Consider the following 23,725-nt stretch of genomic DNA (forward strand, 5'->3'; position numbering starts at 1 on the left):
CTTGACTTTTATATATATAACGGATAAAAGGCCCCAACAATATATAAAATTCAATTCAATTTTTAACTCCATGGCAGGTAGTTGGCCAAGAACTCAAAAATGACTTGGCCTCAGGTCGAATTCCAGACAAGGTCAAATTCCATACATATATACATATATGTGTGTATATATAATCGCACGATGATGAAAAGCATGGGGCGATTAATTTAAACGAGAAAGAACACTCATGCTTGCAGCCAGAGCGATAGTTTTGCAGAGTTACCTTCATTCATGCATATAGTGATGCAAATCCCCAATTTCGATATACTCTAAATTATTGATCTTTGTATATTCAGTGGCACCATGCGTGTGATGGATTGGAGAGGATAGATTCACCATTCCATTGTTGTTCTATTTCTATAAAGGTTAAAGGATCTTTGCGGGGTAACCTCTCTCCCTTTAATTCCATCTATCACCTACCACCTGTTCGACCAAATGTCTCAGTTAGACCTAAGTGGTTGCAGGAAGAGGAAGAGAGGCGAGCGTGTCTTCAAGTTCAAGGTCTTCGGCGAGAGAGGCTATCCGGCCGAGTTCCGCGGCTCCTTCGAGGAGAATGTTCGAGCTCTCTTGGAGTTCGGCCAGGCCGAGGCTGGCCCCATGGCTAGCTGGTCCTTTCAGCTCGAGGTTCGTCGCCATCCATTGCTGCATTTGTTCCTCTTCGTCGTCGAGGAGCCGATTGAGCTGTCGCTCGAGCTTCGCTGCAAGTACTGCCACTATATAGGTAGACCGTAAGCGAATGCCTTGTGTTCGATTATAAGTTTGTGTGTGTGTTTCTGGTGTGATATGTCTTGTGTTCTTCGAGATCGGATTTTTTTTTTTTCCTGTTTTTACAAGGTTGATTGTCTTCTGGATGATTGAAATGTAGCTCAGGTTGGGGGCACCACATGATCTGCAACAAGAAGTACCATTTCGTGCTGCCATCGAAGGCCGGTTCAAGCTCATCCGAGTGCTGCAAGACGAACGTGATCGAGCTGCACGGCGACAGCCACAGCCTACACGGCGTCTTCCACTCCAACGGCTTCGGTCATTTGCTCTGCATCAATGGCTCCGAGGCCGGCTCGGACTTAGCCGGCTACCAGATCATGGAATTCTGGGATCGTCTCTGCTCCGGTTTGGGAGCAAGGTTTGTGCGCTCCGATCCCATATAATTACACCGATCACACTAAATATTCGACAGAGCTTTTCCGTTGATGGCGCAGGAAAGTGAGCCTGAGAGACGTCGCGAAGAAGAAAGGAATGGAGCTGAGGCTTCTGCACACACTCGCTCACGGCAAGCCGTGGTTCGGTCGATGGGACTACACGTTCGGGCGCGGGAGCTACGCCGTCACTCACGATACGTACCAAAGCGCCATAAAAGCCATCAGAAACATTCCTCTGAGCCTCGTCGCGCATCATATCGGATACGGGAGTTGTCCTCCGAACGAGCTACAAATCATACTTCCGCGGTATCAGCTCCTCTCCGGCCACTCTCTCCTCACTCTCGGCGATCTCTTCCATTTCATGTTGGAGCTCAAATTCCGTATCCCGAAAGAAAGCGCCGTCGATTCTCACTATCCCGGGATCATGTCCGACGCATCGTGCCGATGGTCTCCCAGGCGCGTCGAAATGGCCATTCACGTCGTCATCGAAGCGCTGAAACGAGCTGAATATCGATGGGTGTCTAGACAGCACGTACGCGACGTCGCGCGGGCCTATATTGGCGACACAGGCCTGCTCGACTTCGTACTGAAATCGCTCGGAAATCACATGGTCGGGAAATACTTCGTGCGGCGATGCCTTAATCCCGTCACGAAAGTGCTCGAGTATTGCCTCGAAGACATCTCGCTATCATTCCACCGGAACGACGCCTTCCCGAGCACCGAAGGCAAAGCGGCGGTGAAGCCGCAGCCGAAGATTTCGTGGCCACAGCTGATGAAAGACATGGTTTACATGTACCGGAATGTTTTCACCGAGCGGCAGAATCCGATGATGTCGAACCGAGGAATGCTGGCGACTATTCCGGTGGCGGCGCGGATCATTCTCGACTTGAAGCATCTCGTCAAAGACTACGGCGGTGACTCGTTATTGGCTGCGAAGGATGAACCCAACCGGCGCAGAATACACTGCTCGGTCGTCGAAATGAGCGGCGACGACGACAAACAGGAAGCAGCAACCGCAACGCCTCACCACTGCATGCTCCTGAAAAGCACGGCGACGTTCGACGAGCTGAAAATCGAAGCGGAGAGGATTTTCCGAGAGACGTACGTCGAGCTGAAGGACTTCGTGGCAAGCTCGATCCGCGACGTGGCGTGCAAGGGCTCGGATATGGTATTCAAGGCGGTTAAGCCGGGTGGGAAAGTCACGTTCGTGGTGAAGCAGGACGGCGGCGGAGCGTTTCGAGCGATGGCGATGGCGGTGGACTGCATTTGCGGCGCGAAGGAAGACGACGGAGAGAGGATGGTGGCGTGCGATATATGCCAGGTGTGGCAGCACAGCCGGTGCGTGCAGATCGCCGACGAGGACGAGGTTCCGAACATATTTCTGTGCAGCGGGTGCGAGCAGGAGATTGTGCTGTTTCCGGCGCTGCCATGAAAGTACTGGTAATGCTGCTGCTGCTGTTTTTAAGGTTCTTCTTCTTCTTCGTGCTATCTCTACGGATCTTGTTGTCTTCTTCTTTACTTTCTATATATATATATATATGTCTTTCTGTGTGTTCTGTTGATGTTTGATTTGGAGCAAGAATGGTAATGTGTGTTTGTTGTTTCATTAAGTATTGACTGATAACAACACATAAAGTATAAATTGATAATATAGGATTTGTGTTAATATCTACAAATATAATGTTACATTTAAATAATGTAGGGTAATAGTATATATTATGGAATAATTGGCGTGCTGATTTTTTAGAATGAATGGTCTAAAAGATATATATTTATTTTAGGAGTTAAAGTTTTGTTTTGCTATTTCTACAATTTTTATCAGTATTTGTTATTTTTGGTATATAATAAAACTGATTGTTTTGGCATGTTGTGTAATGTTTATAGTCGATTATTTTATATTATTAAGTATTTAATATCCTTAATGCTACAACAATAAGGTTGATCGTTTTTGCATGTTGTGTAACGTTTTTAATTAATTATTTAATATTATCAACAACAGGGCTGGTTGTTTTGACATGTTGTGTAACATTTATAACTGCCGCAACTCATTTTGGCATGTGTAATCGATTATTTAATACATTCTGACTGTATACATAAGCATGGACTCTACATGTTTTAAGGTGATCAAACATACACGGCTACGAAAATCTGTAGTCTAAAATTGGAAGAAATGATCTAACAGTAGGAATTTCTTTAAAGCTCTCCAAGAAGAACATATTTTAAACAACACTTGCTCTTTTTAGTAAACCTCGGATCGATCGAATCTAATAATCTACAAACTAGATTTGACAATACAAATCACAGTAAGCGCAAGACCTATCGAACCCTTACGGAATACAGTTTCTTCCTGTGCAGTAAAGTTGATCAAATTGGAATCCCAAAAATAGGTTGATGACAGACTGCATAAGCAAATCATGTATGTTGTAGTTTTCTATTAGTATTATGTTGGCACACAATTGTATATAAAATGTTTTATAACCCCATGTAGTTAACATTCTACACACACAAGACTCGACACGGTGCATTCATCAATACAGATTGTAAAGACTCAATAAATATCCGAATCGGATCAAGCTAGTGGTTTTTATGTGCATAATAAGCAACAAGGAAGAGAATACACTTCATATAGGCACCCATATTGACAAGAATACAATGACACAACAACAAGCTTGCGTGACCAAGTAACTCTCTATCGGCGTTCGCCACACACAATAATGATTTCCAAATTTTATTCTGGAAAAGAATCGAACACTGACCTCGTAACGGGTAGAATCAAAACAGGCTCTGTTACCAGTGAAGTTTTTCCACGAGAATAGGGATCCAATATCAAGAACCTTAACCCACAATGTCTCGGGCAAAAGACAGCCCAACAGGAAACGACCTGTGGATTCTCATTTTTGAGGCTGGCGCTTTCCCGATAGAAATATCAGCAATACCTGTACTACCATCTGCTTCAGAAGATGCTTTCTGTATTATGCTCGGCTCGTCTGTTCCAACAATGAACTGAAGCCCCTGAAATGGTAAAGCTACGCTTAACGGAGTCCAGAAACATAATAAATGAACAACCAATTATATACCTTTGCCTGCTCTCCCTGAGGAACAACATTTGAGTGTTCTATGAGCTTTGCACCTACGTCCTGTCATATTACAGTAGCATTTCCTTCAACAAGATACAGCTTTTAAAGGAAAAGAGAAAAACCCATCTTGCCTGTGAGCAACCTGAATTATTTTTGAGCTCTGACTCTCTTTAATATTTCCCGCTGCTTGGCAGAGATACCACAAACCCGAATTAGTCACATCCTGCACGCCACATAGAAAAGTTTATTCTTAATGGTAAGCTCTAGTTGCGTTGATGTACCACCTAAACAAAATTGATAATATTACTTGTTTGCTTTCAAGTAGCTCGATTTTTCCTTCCTGCAAACCAATAACTAAATTGAATCATCTGAGTTTATTATAACCAAATCCAAAATTTTGTGACCATGCTAGCTTACCAAGCCGGCTACCATCTCATGGATCACATTAATGTCATACCCAATCTGGTTAAGATTAGATCTCACTTCGCCAACCTGCATTACCGAACATTAAGTATTACAAAGTAAAGATGTCTTTCTTTGTCAATTTATAAACTTAAGTCCAAGAGAAAGATGAAAATTGCCATTGACACTTTGATCCCTAGACATAAAAGCTACCCAAGAAGTAAACTGTTCCTGGGGGCAGAGATTTCTGCCATTGCCGAATGAGAAAACACTGATTGATTAACAACTAACACTGCCAATGACTGTTTATAGATCTTTACCAGGTTAACGATGTAGACTGCATAGTGCATACACATGATTCTTTTATTTTATTCAATGAATGAATTCTTGCCCAACACTTTTTTCTCCAAATCAAGAAAAAGAATATAGCAAAAGAATAACAGGGATAAATCTCTTCAAGATCTTCTCAACACCTTAATAAATCCATAAAATAGAGGCAGTTTTCCAAAGAGAGAACTAGATGATTAAGCTTTAAGTAAAGAAAGGTGATTATTGGCGTGTCCTTTTTCATATAGAAGCTCATGGGGTTTATCTTGTTTTTTTTTAAAAAACAAACAATAAACTATAGCATCCTCAAACAAAGTAAACATATAAATTACAAGGGCACATGACGCTGCATACATCGTTGGAAATGAGTTTTGATATTTCCCTTTGCTCTTCCACTTTCCAGTCCAAGTTTTCCAGTCTCTTTGACAAATGCCTCTTTGTTGACTGCAAAAGGTTAGAACAAAAGGTCCCTAAGAGCAATATAAGCAGGTAGAATGATAGGAATACCAATGGATAACAAAAGTGTACATAAATTAGATACTTTCATTGCAATTTACTTACAGCCAATGCTTCAGACAAATTGTCCAGCTGCTTTGACACAGTTGAAACAGCATTTGCCATATTATGCTTCGTAACAAACATAACATCGGAAAGTGACCACCCCTGAATCGAAAATAGAATAAATAGAGGAGAATACCAGAAAACAGGAGCGCAACTGAACATTCTTGTAAAAGTTAATTGTCAGTTACAAATCTTGCCTTCCACCACATGTAGCAGTATCCCATTGCACCAACAGCTGCTGCGGGCAATATATATGAAGCATAACTTCCTGCAGAAACCAAAGAGAAAACATACGAATTTTTTGTCAACTAACCATTTCAAACAAAATTGACACTGGAAATAAAGGATTGGTTAAAAGTGGTCATTTCTAGCAAGTAGCTATAGAAAGTGAATTCTCACTCTACTGCATAAATAGTAACAGGTAATTGGACCAGAAAAATTTGCAAAATGAACATACCCTAGGAAGGACAATGCAGTAACTGTTGGAAATGACAACTTAATGTCACTACACTTATTCATAAATTCTTGTTGAGAAAATTAAGTAATAACTCAATGAGTGAAGCTATATGCAGTAAGTTAATTCAATAATAACCTCCACACTGCAAGTATGACGTTCATATATGACATTGATACCCTTTCCCCTTTTTTTCATGAATACAAATGCTCTTGGAATGTCCATATATTGCCTCTTAGGAAATCCTTTCAGTTACATAAAAATGATACTGGAGGGGTAAAATTTAACCATCAACTTAAATGTTCTTCAATCTCTACCATGGAAATTCCAAAAGTGGAACTTATTACACAAATATAACAATTATATGGGAAACATGCATGAGAAAATGCCTCGGATTCCACGAGGTACAGTTTTGTATCCCCCCAAAATTTCAAGACATACAATATTTACAGCAATTGCCACATACCAGTGGAGGGTGAATTCCCATTAAAAATAGTAACAGGGTTGGATAGACTTAATTCCTTGATCTCTTTAGCCAATTGTCGAACCTGGAGAAAAGCCATTTAAAAGGAAACAAAAAAATAATTAGGATCACAGCAAAGATGATTCATTTCTATTACTGAATTCTCATTAATTAATGAATGTAAATTAGTAATATAGCATGATATTCAAGATGAGCGACAATCAGCTCAATTATTGAAGAACATAAGAGATGCCACATCTACCTGAGCTGCTAGAAGGGCAGCGTCATATTTTCCGGGAGATGTTTCAGTATCATTTAATCTTTTTATCAATTCTTGAAGATGCGAAATTAAATCAGACAACTGTCCACTCCTCAAGATGACAGATCCCGTGACACCTGAGCCAATATTTATATGATTAATTGTGTGAATTTTGATAAATGATCAAGCAGCTTAAGAAACTAAAATACATCAAGATTCTTCATGGAATTGATGAAGTAACCTTATAGAGGGTTTTAGCTGGTAATTGCCTACTCATAAAAGTGCACTTTGAAATTGGTCTCCTAAAGAGTTCTACTAAGCTCACAACAGTCATCAGCATTACTTCAGTAAGAGTTTGAAAAAACTAAATAGAGCAGCAACATGTGATACTAAAAATTCTATAGCATTATCAGAAGTAAAGGTATTATGGGACTTTTCATTCCACTTAATTTTGATCTTGATAACAATGGCAGCATTGCTTATATCACCAGCTAAATCACAAAAAGGCACAGTAAAATTAGAGGGGGGAAAAACTGAAAAATACAGCATGTAGGAAAACACGGTTCCTTTTCAGTGTCGTCTTCTAGTTGTTTCTTTCGTAAACTTGCCATTGGCAATCCAAGAATAATCATTTTTTTTACTATTAATAGTTCATCAATACCATTTGTTCAAGCTCACGAATTGCGTCAGCATTTACCTAGCCATGCGTCGCCAATTGCGGAGAAGAGGATAAACAGTTCAATTGAATTCGAAATTCTAGGTATTCATCAATCACGATTTCGATCCCAACCAGAAAAAGAAACGAAAAACTTAACCAAAAACTCATGCCCCTCAATAACAGATTAAAATCCATTATAATCCTCCAAAACACCAACTGAATCCAATCCGACGACGCAATAGAAAGCATCAAGACTTCTAGTTGAGCGAAATTTCCTATACGAATTATTAATAGGCGCGCCGGAAACAAAATATATGCCTTGTTTAATATAAAGAAACTGAGATAAATAAATAACCTGCGCCAACGAGAATCAGGACCTTGGAGGCAGCAACGCCAGTCTGCATCGCCATGGTTGAGTTCTTTGGCTTTGCGGGAGGTTATCGAATTTTCTTTATTTTGCTTCTGTTTTCCCTTTTCTTTTTTTCCTTTTTTTTTTCTTTTTTTGACTGTGAATTTGCAGTTATGCAAAAATACATTGTCGCTCAAAATATTCTATAATTTTCAACTTCCTCCTCCAACTTCGAAATATTTCAAATTTGCCCTTAAAAAACTCAAACAAATTGATGCCGCATTTATTTTAATTGCAATACTTTGCTTAGAAAAGCAATTAAAACATTATGGAACACAGTATTGACAACCTGGTTAATATATATAAATTTAACAATATAAAATATATATTTATATAATATAAATCTAACACAAATAATACATTAATTCATATAACAAATACTATCTTCGTTGGGAACAAGAATTTTATTTTTAGCGTATTATATTTAAATATTAATTAGTATTATATCAAAATTTTAGTATAAATTTAAAAAAGAAATTACAAAAATATTTTTTATTAATTATAATACTAATAAAAAAGTTTTGTAAAAAAAAATTGACTTAAAGCGGCAGACTGAGGGAGTATAATAATCTCAGCATACAAAATTATTTATGCAATACCTATAAAATCTTAATTAAACAGACAAATGTATTTTTTTAATATTCCATATGACTTGATTTAGACCAAACTTAGCCACAACTAAAACGTTCAAAGAATGATCAATCTAATCCGTAAGGATGACCGGTGATGATGTGGGGTTAGATTTATGACTATGAGATTATAAATTTAAATTTTGACGCCTCAGTCACTTGTCACAAGTAATTCTAGTTTCATTTAGTGTGATTTACCAAAGTATTAAAGATTTTCATGTCATTAAACAAAATAATAAAAAAAAATGATCAATCTCTCGTTAACTATCCACGTATAAAGATTCATCACCAAAAAACAAAAAAATTAAACAAAAATACAAATTCCATTCAAAACAATTAACACATATTTCAAACAACCCCCTCTAGTCCCAAACCATTACAATCCACACCCCCATTCTTCCCCACCATCATCACCCACTATTGCCGGCGCTTCCACTCCCGCCGCCGCCGGACCCGAGCTCCCTCAACATCGCCACCACCTGCAGCATATTCGGCCGCTTCGACGGGAAGTCATCCACGCACTGCAACGTAATCTCCAAATACCTAACCATCTCCTTCACCTCCCCCGCCTCCGCCTCCGCCTCCGCCCCCTCCCCCTCCGCCTCCGCCGTCGCCCTCACCAGATCGCCGTCGATCACCTCCATCCCCTTCCCCTCCCTCACCTTCCCCTTCACCCAACCCACCAAATTCGTGTCCCCAAAATCATCCTTGTCCGTCGGCCTCTTCCCCGTCAACAGCTCCAGCAATATCACCCCGAACGAGTACACGTCCCCCTTCGCCGTGCACCGGAAGCTCTGGTAATACTCCGGCGGCACATACCCCGGCGTCCCCGCCAGCGTGCTCACGCTCAGGTGCGTGTCCAGCGCGCTTATCAGCCTCGCCATTCCAAAATCCGACACTCTCGCCTCCATCTCATTATCCAGCAACACATTGCTCGATTTCATGTCCCGATGGATTATGTGAGGGATGCAATTGTGGTGCAGAAAACACAGACCTTTAGCAGCTCCACGACCTATCTTCTTCCTCTCCTCCCATGTCAGAACTCTCCTCCCCCTCCCATGGAGCATCTCCTCCAAGCTGCCGTACTCCATGAACTCGTAAACCAGCAGCCTCTCTTCCCCAACCTTACAGTACCCCAAAAGAGGAACCAGATTCTTATGCTTGATCTTCCCCAAAGTCTCCATTTCCGCCATGAATTCTCTATCCCCCTGGCAGCTCAATCTTATCAGTTTCTTAATCGCCACGCTCGATCCATCCTTCAATGTCGCCTTGAACACTTCTCCGAATCCTCCGGAACCGATCATACTCGCATTCGAGAAGCCATTGGTGGCCTCAATCAGCTGTGAAAATTTCAGCTTCCTAAGTTGCCTTTGAAAAGTTGCTACATTGATGCTTAACGGCTCTTTCTCCTTCTCGATCTTCCACGTCGTCGCCGATTGTGAGGCCTGTAAGCTACCGAGCATTTTCGCGCCTTCGGCCTCCTTCCGTCGCGCGCGCATTGCAATCGCCCACACGATAAGTACGCAAACCGACGCAACCGAAATGAGTATCCCCATCACAATGCTGTTAGCCCAAGAGGCAGCAGAGCCTTTCTTCCCCTGTTTCGACGTCGTATCGGCGGAATCGCCTGAATCCTGCTTGAACTGACATTCCGGCAACGGCACGCCGCACAGTCCCGGATTATTTGCGTACTGGCTCGCCGGAAGCGTGCTGAGCTGGCCGAGCGACGGGATTTGCCCTGTCAGCTCGTTGTTCGACAGATCAATCTGCACCAAGAACGATAGCATCGAAAACGAATCGGGAATGCGCCCCTGCAGCCGGTTATGCGATGCGTCGAACACGCCGAGATTCTTCAGCTGGCCTAAAGAAGCTGGAATCTCGCCGGAGAGCTGGTTATGCGATATGACCAGGACTTGCAGCGCGATCATTTCCCCGAATCCGTCGGGGATTTTCCCCCGGAGCTGATTGTACGAAAGATCGAGATACTCCAACGTCTGGTACCGCGTGAAGAGGCTGAGAACCGGCCCGGCATACATTCGCGTAAAGTCGCAACTCCTCAGCGACGGGACTTGCAGCAGCCTCTCAGGACGAATTCCGGCGAACTCGAGCAATCCTCCGACTCCCCTACACGAGTTCCCGACGTTGCGAACGAAAACGAGCGTGTTGCCCGATAAGATTCCCGTCAACGCCTTCGCTCCGAGCTGCCTCCCGAGCTTCGCTGGGATTTCGCCGCTCAGCTGATTGCTGTTCAAATCCAGCCAAACTAAACTGCTGCAGTTTGCTAACTCCTTAGGAATCTGACCGCTCAAGCTGTTGTTAGCCAACTGCAGGACTGCTAGCCTCGTCAAGAGCCCGAATTTCTTCGGGATTTCGCCGCTGAACCCGTTGCTGGTGAGGGAGATCCATTCGATATCGAGACAGTCGAAAAGCTCGGTCGGGATTTCGCCGCTCAAATGATTGTTGTTCAAGATCAGATTTTTAAGTTTCCTGCAATTCCCAAGCTCTGCAGGTATGCTTCCATCCAAGCTGTTGTACCAAGCAATTAATTGTTCGAGATTTGCAAGGTTCCCCAGCTCTGCAGGGATCGATCCGTTGAGATAATTTATGCTGAAATCGATGATCTTCAGCTGCGAACATTGCGACAGCTGAGGAGGAATTTGTCCAAATAGCGAATTATCCGGCGCGCGAAGCTCTTGTAATGAGGCTGCACCGGGGCATATGTCTGGCGGAATTGTGCCTGAGAGCATGTTGGAGCTGAAATCGACGATTCTCAGCTTCTTGCAGAAGGAAATCGAGCTCGGAAACTCGCCGGAAATTCGATTGCTGCTGAGAAGAAGGCTCTCCAGGGATGTCAGGCTGCGCAGGACGGATTCCGGGATCGGTCCGGTCAAGTTGTTGTTGGACAGGTCGAGAATTTGGAGCCAAGAACACGATGAGAATGAATCAGGGATTGATCCGGTGAGGTTGTTGTTGGAGAGCCTGAGCTCCATTAGAGAGGTGCAGACATTGCCCAATTCGAATGGGATCCATCCTGTGAGATGATTCTTTTCAAGATTTAATCTTTGGAGATTCTTCAGGGCACCGAAAGATGCAGGGATTTCGCCGGAGAGGGAATTTTCCGGCACGATTAGATCAACCAGGGCGGTGCAGTTTGACAGCGACGCCGGCAGGGCTCCCACCATCTGATTCCCCGACCAATCGAGGTAAGACAGGGAGCTACACTTCTGGATCCTTAAATTCGAAACGGGACCGGAGATGTTGTTGTAGGAAAGATCGAGGAACTGGAGGTTGTCGATTTCGAGGAAGAGATTTTCCGGCAGGGAACCGGTGATGTTATTGAAGGCAAGGTTGAGGTACTCGAGATTAGGGCAATTGGCGAAGAATCTTTCCGGGATGTGACCGAATATTCCGGCGAAGGAAAGCTCGAGAGCTCTGACAGTGTAAGGGATTTGGAGGAGAGATACAGAAGCGTTAATGGCGAAAGAATTGGCGGAGAGGTTGAGGGAGGTGAGCATATCCATGGAGGAGAAGGGGGCGAAGGAGAGACTGCCGGCAAGATTGGAACGAGCGAGATCGACGGTTGAGATTCTCCCGAGGGTGCAGTTGATTCCGCGCCACCGGCAGGGGTCCTTGCCGGAAACCCAATCGGAGAGAACTCCGGCGGGGTCTTTGTCGATCATTTTCTTGAATGATAGCAGGGCAGAGGCGTCGGTTTTGAGGGATCGCGTGGGCTGCGACGAGGCGGAGGCGAAGGCAATTGAAAGGAATATGAGGTGAGCTGCGGCGGCGGCGATGGCGATGGCCATTTCCGGCGGCCGGAGAAAGAGTGTGTTGGGGAAATGATGAGGGAGAGTGAAGTGGTTACTGCTTTCTTTCTTTCTTTCTTCCTTTGTGCTTTACAAAAAGGGTTTTGTAATTGTGAGGTGTTTTTTATACGGAGAAGAAAGGGAGGGAAAGTGGGAAAAGATTAAAATTAAATAAATAATTAATTATGACAAGAAAATGGCGAGACAGGAATATGTTAGCGAAGATAATCATATGTTTAGAGAGAGAGAGAGAGAGAGAGAGAGAATGCTATAAAAGAATAAGTGTAAAAATTGGTCAAAGAAGAGCAGAGTGGGCCACCACCTGGAATTGCAAAATTCCCTTTTTATCCCTCTCGCTACATCTCTCTCTCTCTCTCTCTCTATATATATAGATATATGCAAGTATATGTGTATGTAATAAAATATGTCTGGTGAAGTGAGTGAGTCAGATTCTGTCTAACAGGCGTGAGAATGTTATTTCTATTTTAAAGTGAGTATATGTAAATTTAATTAATGTAAACGCCACTGTGCTTTTTACAAAGATAGGCTGTTTGCTTGTTATTTTATTTATATATTTCCTTAAAGTATATTTTCATTTTAAATACAAAATTCAATAATATTATATTTAAATGCTACTATTTTTTTTTTTTTTATGTAAAATGCTTTTGGTGCTATTAATATAAATTGATTGTATTTTATGTAAAAAAATATTATTCTATACAATATATAATAACTCGGGTTTTTATTTTAATATTTATTTCCATATAAAATATGTGACGAACCAATTAATTTTAGTCGAAATACTTTTAAAATAAAAATAAAATTGCAAGGTTATGCAATAAAGCCACTGCCAAGAAATGCAATGCGATTGCGATCTGGGCCAAATAGAGTACTTTACTTTTAACTTATAGAAAAATTTTGCTGTTGTTTTTTAATTATCTTTATCTTTTTGAGTTATCAGAAATGAGTAATGATTAATAATGTGACATAAATATAATTAAATTGAATAACCATCCTCCAATAATTACTTATCCAAATTGCAACTATATCACAATATTTTATATGATTTTCTCAAATGTTACAGTTCATCTATTTAATTTAATTAAGGTAATGTAATTGTAGTAGGGGATCTAGAAATTAAAGTAGTAGTAGTAGCTAAGCCTAGGCATTTAGGAGACATGATTATGTAAGTTGCAAAAGGAAAAAAGAATTGAAATATATTTAAATTAAATTAAAATATGTATTTATAATTTAATTTGATTTAATAAAATAAAATAAAATAAAAGGGTCCCACCTCATCAATGAGAGCATTTCCACCTATTTCTTTTATATGATCTTTTATGATGCTTGTCACACTCCATACTTTCTTAGCTTAAGCTTCATTCCAATAATATATGTATAATTTTAATTTTAATGTTAATTTATAGTTTAGGTACATAAAATATTTGTATGTATTATATAAATTTGTTATTAGATTATAAGTTATGACAATGAACAGATACACAGCACGTATGGATCACAACATTAAAGTTGGAGCTTTTTAACTGGTCATTGTCCCCACTCCTCAAAAATTAAAATAAAATACTCCCTCCGTCCCATGTAATATGGGTGTATTACGGTAGACACGGGAATTTAAGTAAAGTATAATTAGTAAGTAATTAAAAAATGTATTAGTAAAAATAATTATAGATTAAAATTAAGATAAGTAAATAGTTTAATTAAAATTAAAAAAATTATAAAATTTAAAATTTAAAATTCGATTAAAGTGCATAATTATATTTTCAAAAATAGAAAGGACAAGTTATGTGGAACAGACGAAAATAAAAAATATGGACAAATTATGTGGGATGGAGGGAGTATTAATCTTAATAGAAATGTGGTTTATTGAAGGGTGTGTTTTTTTTGTGTTTATATATATATATATATATCTAAGTTAGGTATAAAACATCGTATTGTTAAAAAAAATAAAAAATATTATACATATTTTTATGTTGGGACGTTCAATTACAAAGTAAATATTTTATTAAATACATTATTTTTTTCTATAAATACTTTTACTTTACATCACATCGTTATTTTTATACCAAAAAGCAAGGGAAAAAATGTTATCACACTACTTTTAACTATCTACTGTAATTAAAATACTATTATTTTTTAAACACAGTACCAAAAATAAATGTTTACTTTGTGTATGAGCGGAGGAATATATATTATGTTTATATGTCAATTTCTAATAATATTTACTGAGATTGTGTCAATGAACAGTGTTTATGCGTGCGCATTCAAATATTTCAAGTTTGTTCTTTTAGCAGTTTTTTTTTTTTTTTTTTTTGTTAATATGCAATTTTGATGCTCCAAAAGTAAGTATTTTTTCCATACCAATATTTTAATTTAATTTTTTTTTAATAGATTCAAAAAATAATACTAATATTTTATTAATTATTGGAAGTGTGTAAAGTGATTATAATATTTTTTTATTTTCAAAAACATAAAAAGAAAAAAACTAAATATTTTTGTAAAAAATAAAAGTATTTTGGTTTATAAATAAAATTATTTTACTAGAATTTAAAAAATATATTTTTTAGTAAAATTGACGAAAATATATATATATACATTAAATTTAGCCGAGAGGAACATAATATTTGTTTTTTTCTCAAGATAATCAAACTAACAAAATAAAAATAAAAATAAAAGTAAAAAAATAAATGAAGAGGTAAAATAGGTCAACATCAAGGCAACCATGATTAACGGATGCAATCACCCACCAAATAATATCAAATCTTGGACTTCCTACATAAATTCAAATGATTGGTTCAAATATCATCACAAATATATATAATATAAATACATATTTCACAAAAAGTATATAATATTCAAATCCAAAAAAGATTGCAATTAAATAATTAAATAAATAACTTGCCAAAATTTCCACGCCCATAATAATTGTGAGACTCAAGTAACTTTTTTTTTTTTTTTTTGATGGGTCATACTCATATACACACACCTTATCAATCGGTCAAATTTTTCTCTAACGATAAAGACACACAGCAAATCAAGGATTTGTACTTGTCCAATTATTGGATTTGAAAATGTGCAGTGCTTTATTTAAAATAAAAATCTAAGTAAAAAAAAAATAATAATAAAATTGAATTTCTTATAGGTACCTTGGAGTAGTGAAATAATTAAATAATTAAAATGATGGTGGGGCATTGGTGTAATAATTGTTTATTTAAGGGCTGGAAAATAAAGAGGTAATATTGGTGTGGTTGTAATGTAATATAAGCATAAGCACGCCTGCTCGCTGAGGGGACACTCTTTTATCATTTTTCCCACTACTAACATTTTTTGCCTATCCAAATCCAAATGATTGGCATTCGAAATGACCCCATTTACTATATCATGATTTTTATTTTTATTTTTATATTTTTACCACTAAAATAGTAATCCCTTCGTATTTATAGTTTTGGTCGTGTTTAACACTAAATTTTAAAAATATTGATATTATATTAATAGTGGATAAAAAATATAGGTAAATTTTTTTTTTTTTTGTCCTTGTGAGTGTATTAGCGTAAAAAATAGTGATAATTGTGTAATAATAATGTAAGATTAAGGGTAGTTTTATGGTGATATAGTTATTTATGGAAATAAGAATATTATTTTGGGACGAATAAAAATAGTAAACAAGACTATCGTATTGAGACAGATGGAGTATTATACTTGTTTAAGTAAAAAAATGTTATTATACATTAAACAATACAAAACAAAATATTCCCTCCGTCCCGCAACAAATGTGGCGTTTGCTTTTTGCACGTAAATTTTTTAATATTAATATTATATTTGATTGTAGTAAAAAAGATAAAAATACCCCTATTAGTATGGTGTGATATAAAAGTAATGATATTTGTTTAATATATTGTAAGTTGAAAGGGTATTCATTATGTGAAGTAGGTAGTACAGTTACTAAATTAGGAAATGATAACTTTGTTTTGGGACGGACGAAAATGGAAAATGGTAACCTTTCAATGGGACGGAGGGAGTATAAAAATATTGAAAATAATACTCCTCCGTCCCAGATATTTTGTCCGATTTACTGCCGACACGGGAATTTATGAGGAATATAATTAGTAAATAATTAAAAATATATTAGTGAAAATAATTATGGTATAATAAAAATAATTATAGATTAAGATAACTTATTAGTATAATTAAAATTAAAAAAATTATAAATTAAATTTTTTAAAATAATATTAAAGTATATAATTCTTTTCGAAAAAAAAAGTGACCAAATAAGTTGGGACAAACTAAAATTGAAAGATAGACCTGAGAAGTGGCACAAAGGGAGAATAAGCAACAAGCTATAATGGGCTCATTTTGAAATGGATATTATAGGCTTCAATAATAATGGATACATCTATCGGGCCGAGCAGCCTTCCAGCCATTTTTTTATTTTATTTTATTTTATTTTATTTTTTGTCCATTAAATTTATATTTGTTTGTTTATTTTATTTTATTTTGTGTGTATTCTCATTTTGTTAATTTATTCATATATTTCTCAAAATATACATCACAATCAATTAATGTAATATTACATTCATTAAAATTTCTATTTAACCTAAATGAATATATATTAAGGGTGTGTTTGTTTGGAGTTTTGGATTTTGAGTTGTGATTTGAATAATAACAATTTTGAATTTGAATAGTTGTATGATGTGATAAATAGGTGTTGATACGATATTTTGAATGTAAAATTTATTTTTAGTATAATATAAAAGATAAAAAAATAAATGTTTGATTTGATATTTTTTTGGAAAAAAAATTGGATGAATAGTATAAATCCAATCGAATCCCCCAAACAAACACACCATTGGAAAGATAAATAAGACTATAATATATACATATTTATACAATACATGCAATATATAAATTCGATTTACAGTGCTGATTAAGTAAAAAAATATCATAGTTCTATATAATACTGTAATAAATTTTCAAATAACATCTATTCAAAAATTTAAAAAAATACCGGTTGAGAATCCAATAAAAATTTTGTTTAGTTCTTTAAATTTGTTTTTTGATTTTGCTTTTCAATCCTAAAATTTACAATATTTTGTGAATATATATATATATTTTTAAAAATAAAAATTCAAATAATAAAAAATTGAGAAACTTGGCCAAACACACATTTCGTGTAGACATAGGGATAATAAATAATAAAAAAAACGCGCCACAATTATTTGAATGATAAATGTCCACTATCGTAGGAAACAATTAAGTGGATCATACTCTAATAATAATAATAATAATATTTTATAAAAACATATTAAATATAATGCTTAAAAAAAAAAACTTATTGATTAATAAACAAAGACTTTAATTTAAACTTGATCCTAATTTTAAATATGAAAACCACGTAAAGACAGACCATCTTCGTTCTTAATTACTCCCCCGTCCCATTACAAAATATTCATTTTTTTCAATTTTAGTTCGTCTCATAACAAAATATTCATTTCATTTTTTTCGTAACAATACTATCTATTTAACGTTACAAATACCCTTATAACTTATAACATATTACACAAATATCATTACTTCATATATTAAATCTCAATATAATACTAATATTTTTAAAATTATAAAAAAACAAATAGATATTTTTTTTTTATGGAACAAAAGAAATATTATATTATTATTAAAAAAAATAATAATAAAAGTAGCGCGTTGATGGAACCCATCAACGCGCTACTTTGTGAGCAGTTGCAGTAGTTGACCTGATTTTTTAGTGCAATAAATAAATGGATCAGGTTCGACCGAGATGAAGAGCACCCACCAGCTAAGCAGAGAGTGAGTGAGTGACTTCAGAGTTGAGAAATCGAGCAGAGATGGCCACGCTGACGGTTCCTCCAGTGTTGACTTCCCCTCGCGACGATGCTATGAGCCTCTATCGCGCTTTCAAGGGTGATTGCTCCCTACTGATGCTTTTGCTTTTTTATTTGTACGGTTTCAATAGGATGTTTGAATTGATTGTGGTTTCCGTGATGCGGAACTGTCAATAACACTCCATCGTTGTGATTTTGTGTTGAGAGATTCTGCTGCAATGCTCCGTTTGGAGAGAGATGTAGCTCACGATGCTTATCTATCTGTACTGCTTTTGGTGTTTGGTGATGTTTAATGTTGATCGAAAGAGGTCTAAATTTTCTGCGGAGGAGCAATTAATAAGCTACGCGATCTTCGAAGTATCTGACTCTCAAATTCTCTAATAATTGCAGAGATTTTCCTTGATTGAAAACGCCTACTATTAGCTCTAATTAACAATTGCATTGTTTAGGTTTTGGATTGTAGATTTTCCTTGATTGAAAACGCCTACTAGTAGCTCTAATTAACAATTGCATTGTTTAGGTTTTGGATGTGAGATCTTCCTTGATTGAAAACGCCTACACTAGCTCTAATTAACAATTGTATTGTTTAGGTTTTGGATATGAGATTTTCCTTGATTGAAAACGCTTACTATTAGCTCTAATTAACAATTGCATTATTTAGGTTTTGGATGTGATACTGCAGCAGTGATTAGCATCCTTGCCCATAGGGATGCAACTCAACGTTCTCTCATAGAACAAGAGTACAAAGCTATGTATTCTGAAGAGCTTTCTAAGCGCCTGGCTTCGGAACTTAGAGGCGATGTTGAGGTACTGATTATTCAAAAATAAATCTGATTACAATTACCAGGCCAATTGGTTGTATGATTTACAACTGTATACATGAGAATTAGACAAGAAGCAAATCTTACAGCCGTTCAAATTCAGTATTTTACATGACTATATGGTCTGAAATATTTCAGAGAGCAATCTTAGCTTGGATGCCCGATCCCGGCACCCGGGATGCAACAATAGTAAGGGATGCTTTGGCCGGTGATGTCATTGATCTGAAAGCTGCTACTGAAGTAATATGCTCGCGTACTCAGCCCCAGATACAGCATTTTAAACAGATATATCTAGCCAAGTTCCATGCTCACCTTGAGCAAGATATTGAGTATCAAGCATCAGGGGATCTCCAGAAGGTGTCCCTCTTTTGTGTCGATTTCTTTTATATTTCATGAAACTGATCTTCATCACATGATGCAACTAATAATGTGTAACAAATGAATCTATCGTTAGAAACACTTTGTGGCTGTTAATTAATGGAAATTCATTCTGTGGGAATCTATTGCTTTTACTTAAGTGCAGAATCTCTACTTTCTTTACTACATGCAAACTTACATAATTTCGATTCAAATTTTGCAGTTGCTACTTGCCTACATTAGTACCATTCGATATCAAGGTCCAGAGGTAGACAGGGGAAGGGCAGAGCATGATGCAAAAGCTCTCTTTAAAGCCGGGGAAAAGAAGATGGGCACTGATGAGGACAAGTTCATCAAAATCTTCTCTCAAAGCAGTCAAGCCCATCTGGTTGCCGTGGATATCGCTTACGACAGCATGTATGGTAACTCCCTAAGAAAGGTACACCATCCACTTTCAACATCATCACATTTTCAAGCTACTGTTTGCGATCGCGGGTTAATTAATTAGGTGTTTGTCGCCTTCCTGTAGGCCATAAAGTCTGAAACCTCGGGGAACTTCGAATTCGCGCTCTTGACCATATTACAGTGCGCTAAAAACCCTGCAAAGTACTTTGCCAAGGTAAGTTTTTTTACCTTTTGTCATAAGTTTGAGTGTCTAATAACATGTAGAGAGAGAGGGAGATATTTACATAATCTATCACTTAGTTATTCATCATTATAATCTTTTTCAAACCACATTAAGGTATTGCATAAGGCAATGGAAGGATTGGGAACCAACGACAAAACACTTACTAGAGTTATTGTGACGAGGACCGAGATCGACATGCAGTATATAAAAGCCGAATATGAAAAGAAATACAAGAAATCGTTGAACGACGCAGTTCACTCCGAAACATCGAGCCATTATCGCACGTTTCTTCTCTCCCTCTTAGGCGCGACACACCGGTAGGTAGGTAGGTAGATCGATGAATAGACAATTAATTCTATGTTGTTTAGTAAATGTGTGATTTGCTTTGCTCCAAATGTGCAGCGGAAATGTGTATAGATGTTTGAATTCCCTAAAGTTTGTAGCATGTTGATGAGATCATATCATATTATTATTATTATTATTATTAATCCACCCAACTGCTAGCCAAATCGAAAACACAACAAGGGAGCAAAATAATCAAATGGCCAAGTGGATTATATTTCATCACTAGAATTAGAAACACAGCTGCCCATATGATTGTAAATACTAAAACAAGAATGGAATATATATATTGTGCATCATTTGCTACTGCTACAAGACCACACATCACTTAATTTCAATTTAAATATAGTGCAAAATTTAACAAGCTTGATGATGGTAAGTGAAACAGAAACCATCTCATCTGCCTGTGGAATTTCCTAACCTTCACCAAAACATGCATTTTGCAATATTCAAGAAAGCTCCGTTATCACCCGCTCGCACTTGTCTTCCAAAATCTTCACGGCTTCGGTTAAAAGCACTTCAGGAGGTAATGCTCCCGTAGATTCGATAGTAACTGAGAATGTAGATAGAAACTTCACAAAGTAAATAGGGATTTATGTAAACAGGACTCCCTCAACCATCTTTTTTCACCATTATCATTACTGCATCTTTTGATGCCCAAGATTATCATTTAACGATTGCAACGTATCATAAAGAGTTCAACAAACTTACATCTAAAATGGTCTTTTACTCGCCTAAGTGCCACAAGCTTATCCCAACCATCTCCTCTAATGCATTCACGACACAGAGTACATGATTGAGGTCTTGCCACAGCCGCTCTTTTGCGACCTAATTGACAAGTCAACAATAATTACATTGGCCCATAAATATCCAGCCATTAGTATTTAGACAGTGTAAATCTGGAAGTATTGTATCAAAATATCTTACCTTTACCGATGTCCTCAATATCAAACACTTTAACAGGACATTTCTTGACAAGTTCTTCAGCCTTTTCACCTACAATTTCTTCCAACAACACAACCTACATAAATGATGACAACGCCAACTTCTTTTAGCTCTCAATTTCATTCTAATTTTATCAAGAAATCATGGTAGTAGGAAAACAATTCATAGTACAAAAGCACTGCAAGGGGCAAACTTGCAAAGACTAAGAAAAAGATGAAAGACATTAACCTCAGGAAGCATCCTATACCAAGCAGTTGCGACAGGTGACCACTTTGCATGCGTCTTGCCCATTCCTTTCACAGCATGGGCTTCCAACTCAATTTCCTGCAAATATAGGTTTGTGGCAGTATTAAGTTTTGAATAATTTCACAGATGCTAGTATGTTAAAAAAACTGCATTGCCAGTTGCCGTAAAATACGTATGAATAAATTATCATTCTTTTACAATTGAAAATTTACATCTTACAAGCCCCTTTCGAATTAGCATCAAGGGAGCACTAAAAGATGTTTCAATTAATTCAAGAATACTAGATAACAGTAGGAGAAGCCAAAAATAACTTTCTGACTACAACTGCAATATCAATAAGACCAATTAATGAACGCCAAAGCAGATTGGCTTTTAAGTCTCATGATCTACAGATGTAGATGTTATTGTTCAATTTACCTGTCCAGGTCCAAGTTTAGCCAGAATTATATCATCATGCCTTGGGGCAATTGGATTGTCTGAGAATTCCATTAGAGAGTTCTGGCTACAACTGAAGGAAGTGTAAGTCTTTTCCTTCAATGTTGAGTCCGAAGTCGAGTCTGTGGTTGATTTTTCTGTACTTAGTAGGAACTCGCTGCCATTGGGGAGCCATTTCAGCTCATCAGACTTCACTGTACCCACAGAAAGACAGCATAAATGCATTTGAGGAGGAACAGCCCCGAAGAAAAAAACCAAACAGACATCAGTGTCATAACATATACATTGATGATGCCAAACCTTTAATTCGTGGACCCTTTTTTTCACAACTAACATGGAGTTTGAATACAATGGTATTCTTCTCAGTAGGTTCGTCATTTTCTGGAGGAGAAACAAACTTGATAGTCAAAACATTTACCTCATCAACAGGTGGTGTCATAAATAAACAAGCAAGAATAGGCAAAACCTGACATATAATTAAAGACTCTTGGATCAACTTTAAGTGGAACAAGACCCAGTCTATGGGAAAGCACCTCGTCTTGGATCAGAGAGGTGTTATTTGCAATAAAAACCTTTTCGATAGCCATGGTGGGAACCTAGAGAAAAAGCAGGAGGAGAGAAGAAAGATCAGCAATCCACCATATGGAAAAACATTTGTTGCATTAGCTAATTAATTGTGCAGTGCATCAAACTTCTCAAAATCATTCACTATCTGAATAAAACAGCAATCGCATATTATAAACAAGGTTACCCATGCTTTGCAGCTACACCTTTTATCCCATTATCCCAAAATGGAAAAATATGAAAAGGAGATAACAAGAAAGCTTCAAATTAACAATTTCAACAGCTCATTCATAAACTAAGCTCTATGAACAAGATTTTATATTAAGGGAAAAAAGAACAATTCATGAATAAACACCGAATATCTTCTGAGTAACAGGCATGTTATTCAGTCATATGTACAGCATCAAGCAAATCTCTATGAGTTTAGCGTCCCTCTAATGCTTAGTTAAGAAAGAAACATGGACAGTACTTGATATTTTTCTTTGGAAGAACATGGCGCAGAAGCAGAACAGAGAAGAGAATAAGCACTAACCTCTGCAATGAGTATTCTTCTAAAAGCATTGGCAATTGCAACGTTAATCCCAATCATATCAAACACTATATCATCTTCCGTGAGGCTAATCACTTCAACCTTAAAATTTTCACGAAATTCCTCCAAACGCAGACTATTATCCACTCCCATCGATGCATAGGTGCCCCAGTATTGATCATTGTCGGTCTTTTATCGGTTTAACAAAAGAAAGAAAAAACAGTCAATAATAATCCATGAAATCGGGCAACCACAAATGATAAAGATAACCTACGATAATAAGATATATACATGAATTGGGGCTTCGGGGTTGCAGGTAACCCGAGTTCTCTGTAGTTCGATGTGCGGTGGCAACTTTCCCTTTGGAACATCAGGCAACTCCCACACCGGAATTTTCCGCGTTTTTGGCTCCTCCTCTGCCATATGCGTAATGTATCTGAGCCAGGCGAAGCCTGAAAGGAGTACAACTACGTCAACAGCGGAGAGGCGCTGGCTGAAACTATCGTGCGCGAAGAAGGAGATGGATTAGGGGTTAGGGTTTTAGTCCACAAGAAGAAGAACAAAAGTAGGAAAAGAAACGAGAGGAAGAAGAGAAAGAAAACGAGAAATTGGGAAGACGTGAAGATGGGACGGCGGCGGTAAGTTAGGTTTAGGGTGTGTATTGTGTAATTTTGAATTGAAATATTAAATTTTAATACGGTAATATAAAAAATATAATATAAAATTTTAATTTAATAATTTTAAACAAATAATAATAAA

General features: G+C 37.4%; 5 protein-coding genes across 10 annotated transcripts; 2 read left to right on the forward strand and 3 right to left on the reverse strand.

The window, feature by feature from the left end:
* The first annotated feature begins 21 nt into the window (after positions 1-21).
* LOC127260679 (PHD finger protein MALE STERILITY 1) lies at positions 22-2,888 on the forward strand. Of its 5 annotated transcripts, none has more exons than XM_051288532.1 (5): positions 22-131; positions 336-423; positions 504-760; positions 910-1,162; positions 1,239-2,887. In XM_051288532.1, exons 3-5 carry the CDS (start codon positions 637-639, stop codon positions 2,608-2,610), a joined length of 1,749 nt encoding a protein of 582 aa, XP_051144489.1. In that variant the 5' UTR covers positions 22-131; positions 336-423; positions 504-636; the 3' UTR covers positions 2,611-2,887. The 5 variants fall into 5 exon arrangements, with proteins under 5 accessions (XP_051144489.1, XP_051144488.1, XP_051144490.1 ...); XM_051288533.1 differs by having other exon boundaries at positions 32-257; XM_051288531.1 differs by having other exon boundaries at positions 336-760; positions 1,239-2,888.
* Positions 2,889-3,634: 746 nt separating this feature from the next.
* On the reverse strand, positions 3,635-7,878 carry LOC127261341 (uncharacterized). Of its 2 annotated transcripts, none has more exons than XM_051289655.1 (11): positions 7,735-7,878; positions 6,725-6,858; positions 6,466-6,547; positions 5,743-5,813; positions 5,546-5,647; positions 5,339-5,428; positions 4,673-4,747; positions 4,563-4,595; positions 4,398-4,478; positions 4,256-4,315; positions 3,635-4,190 (listed from the first exon to the last, which is right to left on the reverse strand). In XM_051289655.1, the coding sequence occupies exons 1-11, from the start codon at positions 7,787-7,789 to the stop codon at positions 4,014-4,016; spliced, it is 960 nt and encodes a 319-aa protein (XP_051145612.1). In that variant the 5' UTR covers positions 7,790-7,878; the 3' UTR covers positions 3,635-4,013. The 2 variants fall into 2 exon arrangements, with proteins under 2 accessions (XP_051145612.1, XP_051145613.1); XM_051289656.1 differs by having other exon boundaries at positions 4,009-4,204.
* A 751-nt stretch (positions 7,879-8,629) lies between these two features.
* LOC127261426 (serine/threonine-protein kinase BRI1-like 2) lies at positions 8,630-12,301 on the reverse strand. The gene has a single exon (XM_051289788.1). The coding sequence runs from the start codon at positions 12,221-12,223 to the stop codon at positions 8,828-8,830; it is 3,396 nt and encodes a 1,131-aa protein (XP_051145745.1). The 5' UTR covers positions 12,224-12,301; the 3' UTR covers positions 8,630-8,827.
* A 5,710-nt stretch (positions 12,302-18,011) lies between these two features.
* Positions 18,012-20,393, forward strand: LOC127261084 (annexin D5-like). Its single transcript, XM_051289259.1, has 6 exons — positions 18,012-18,178; positions 18,761-18,906; positions 19,059-19,277; positions 19,501-19,716; positions 19,807-19,896; positions 20,020-20,393. The coding sequence occupies exons 1-6, from the start codon at positions 18,103-18,105 to the stop codon at positions 20,224-20,226; spliced, it is 954 nt and encodes a 317-aa protein (XP_051145216.1). The 5' UTR covers positions 18,012-18,102; the 3' UTR covers positions 20,227-20,393.
* A 46-nt stretch (positions 20,394-20,439) lies between these two features.
* LOC127261083 (uncharacterized) lies at positions 20,440-23,625 on the reverse strand. Its single transcript, XM_051289258.1, has 9 exons — positions 23,258-23,625; positions 22,970-23,155; positions 22,340-22,469; positions 22,174-22,254; positions 21,856-22,067; positions 21,421-21,516; positions 21,175-21,268; positions 20,959-21,075; positions 20,440-20,800 (listed from the first exon to the last, which is right to left on the reverse strand). The coding sequence occupies exons 1-9, from the start codon at positions 23,387-23,389 to the stop codon at positions 20,697-20,699; spliced, it is 1,152 nt and encodes a 383-aa protein (XP_051145215.1). The 5' UTR covers positions 23,390-23,625; the 3' UTR covers positions 20,440-20,696.
* Positions 23,626-23,725: the final 100 nt, after the last annotated feature.

This window comes from Andrographis paniculata, unplaced genomic scaffold (genome assembly GCF_009805555.1).
Source record: "Andrographis paniculata isolate CXL003 unplaced genomic scaffold, ASM980555v1 Contig62END, whole genome shotgun sequence".
NCBI lineage: Eukaryota > Viridiplantae > Streptophyta > Magnoliopsida > Lamiales > Acanthaceae > Andrographis > Andrographis paniculata.

Excerpts from the sequence above, each read along its gene's own strand:
- LOC127260679 (XM_051288531.1), top strand. The coding sequence starts at position 475 with ATGTCTCAGTTAGACCTAAGTGGTTGCAGGAAGAGGAAGAGAGGCGAG. Across the intron at positions 761-909 it reads CAAGTACTGCCACTATATAG|GTTGGGGGCACCACATGATC; the intron begins GTAGACCGTAAG and ends AATGTAGCTCAG. Across the intron at positions 1,163-1,238 it reads TGCTCCGGTTTGGGAGCAAG|GAAAGTGAGCCTGAGAGACG; the intron begins GTTTGTGCGCTC and ends TTGATGGCGCAG.
- LOC127261341 (XM_051289655.1), bottom strand. The coding sequence starts at position 7,789 with ATGGCGATGCAGACTGGCGTTGCTGCCTCCAAGGTCCTGATTCTCGTT. Across the intron at positions 5,814-6,465 it reads TGGGAATTCACCCTCCACTG|GAAGTTATGCTTCATATATA; the intron begins GTATGTGGCAAT and ends TGGTTTCTGCAG. Across the intron at positions 5,648-5,742 it reads ACTGCTACATGTGGTGGAAG|GGGTGGTCACTTTCCGATGT; the intron begins GCAAGATTTGTA and ends TTTTCGATTCAG.
- LOC127261426 (XM_051289788.1), bottom strand. The coding sequence starts at position 12,223 with ATGGCCATCGCCATCGCCGCCGCCGCAGCTCACCTCATATTCCTTTCA.
- LOC127261084 (XM_051289259.1), top strand. The coding sequence starts at position 18,103 with ATGGCCACGCTGACGGTTCCTCCAGTGTTGACTTCCCCTCGCGACGAT. Across the intron at positions 18,907-19,058 it reads AACTTAGAGGCGATGTTGAG|AGAGCAATCTTAGCTTGGAT; the intron begins GTACTGATTATT and ends GAAATATTTCAG. Across the intron at positions 19,278-19,500 it reads CATCAGGGGATCTCCAGAAG|TTGCTACTTGCCTACATTAG; the intron begins GTGTCCCTCTTT and ends CAAATTTTGCAG.
- LOC127261083 (XM_051289258.1), bottom strand. The coding sequence starts at position 23,389 with ATGGCAGAGGAGGAGCCAAAAACGCGGAAAATTCCGGTGTGGGAGTTG. Across the intron at positions 22,068-22,173 it reads AAAGGGTCCACGAATTAAAG|TGAAGTCTGATGAGCTGAAA; the intron begins GTTTGGCATCAT and ends CTGTGGGTACAG. Across the intron at positions 20,801-20,958 it reads AGTAAAAGACCATTTTAGAT|TTACTATCGAATCTACGGGA; the intron begins GTAAGTTTGTTG and ends CTACATTCTCAG.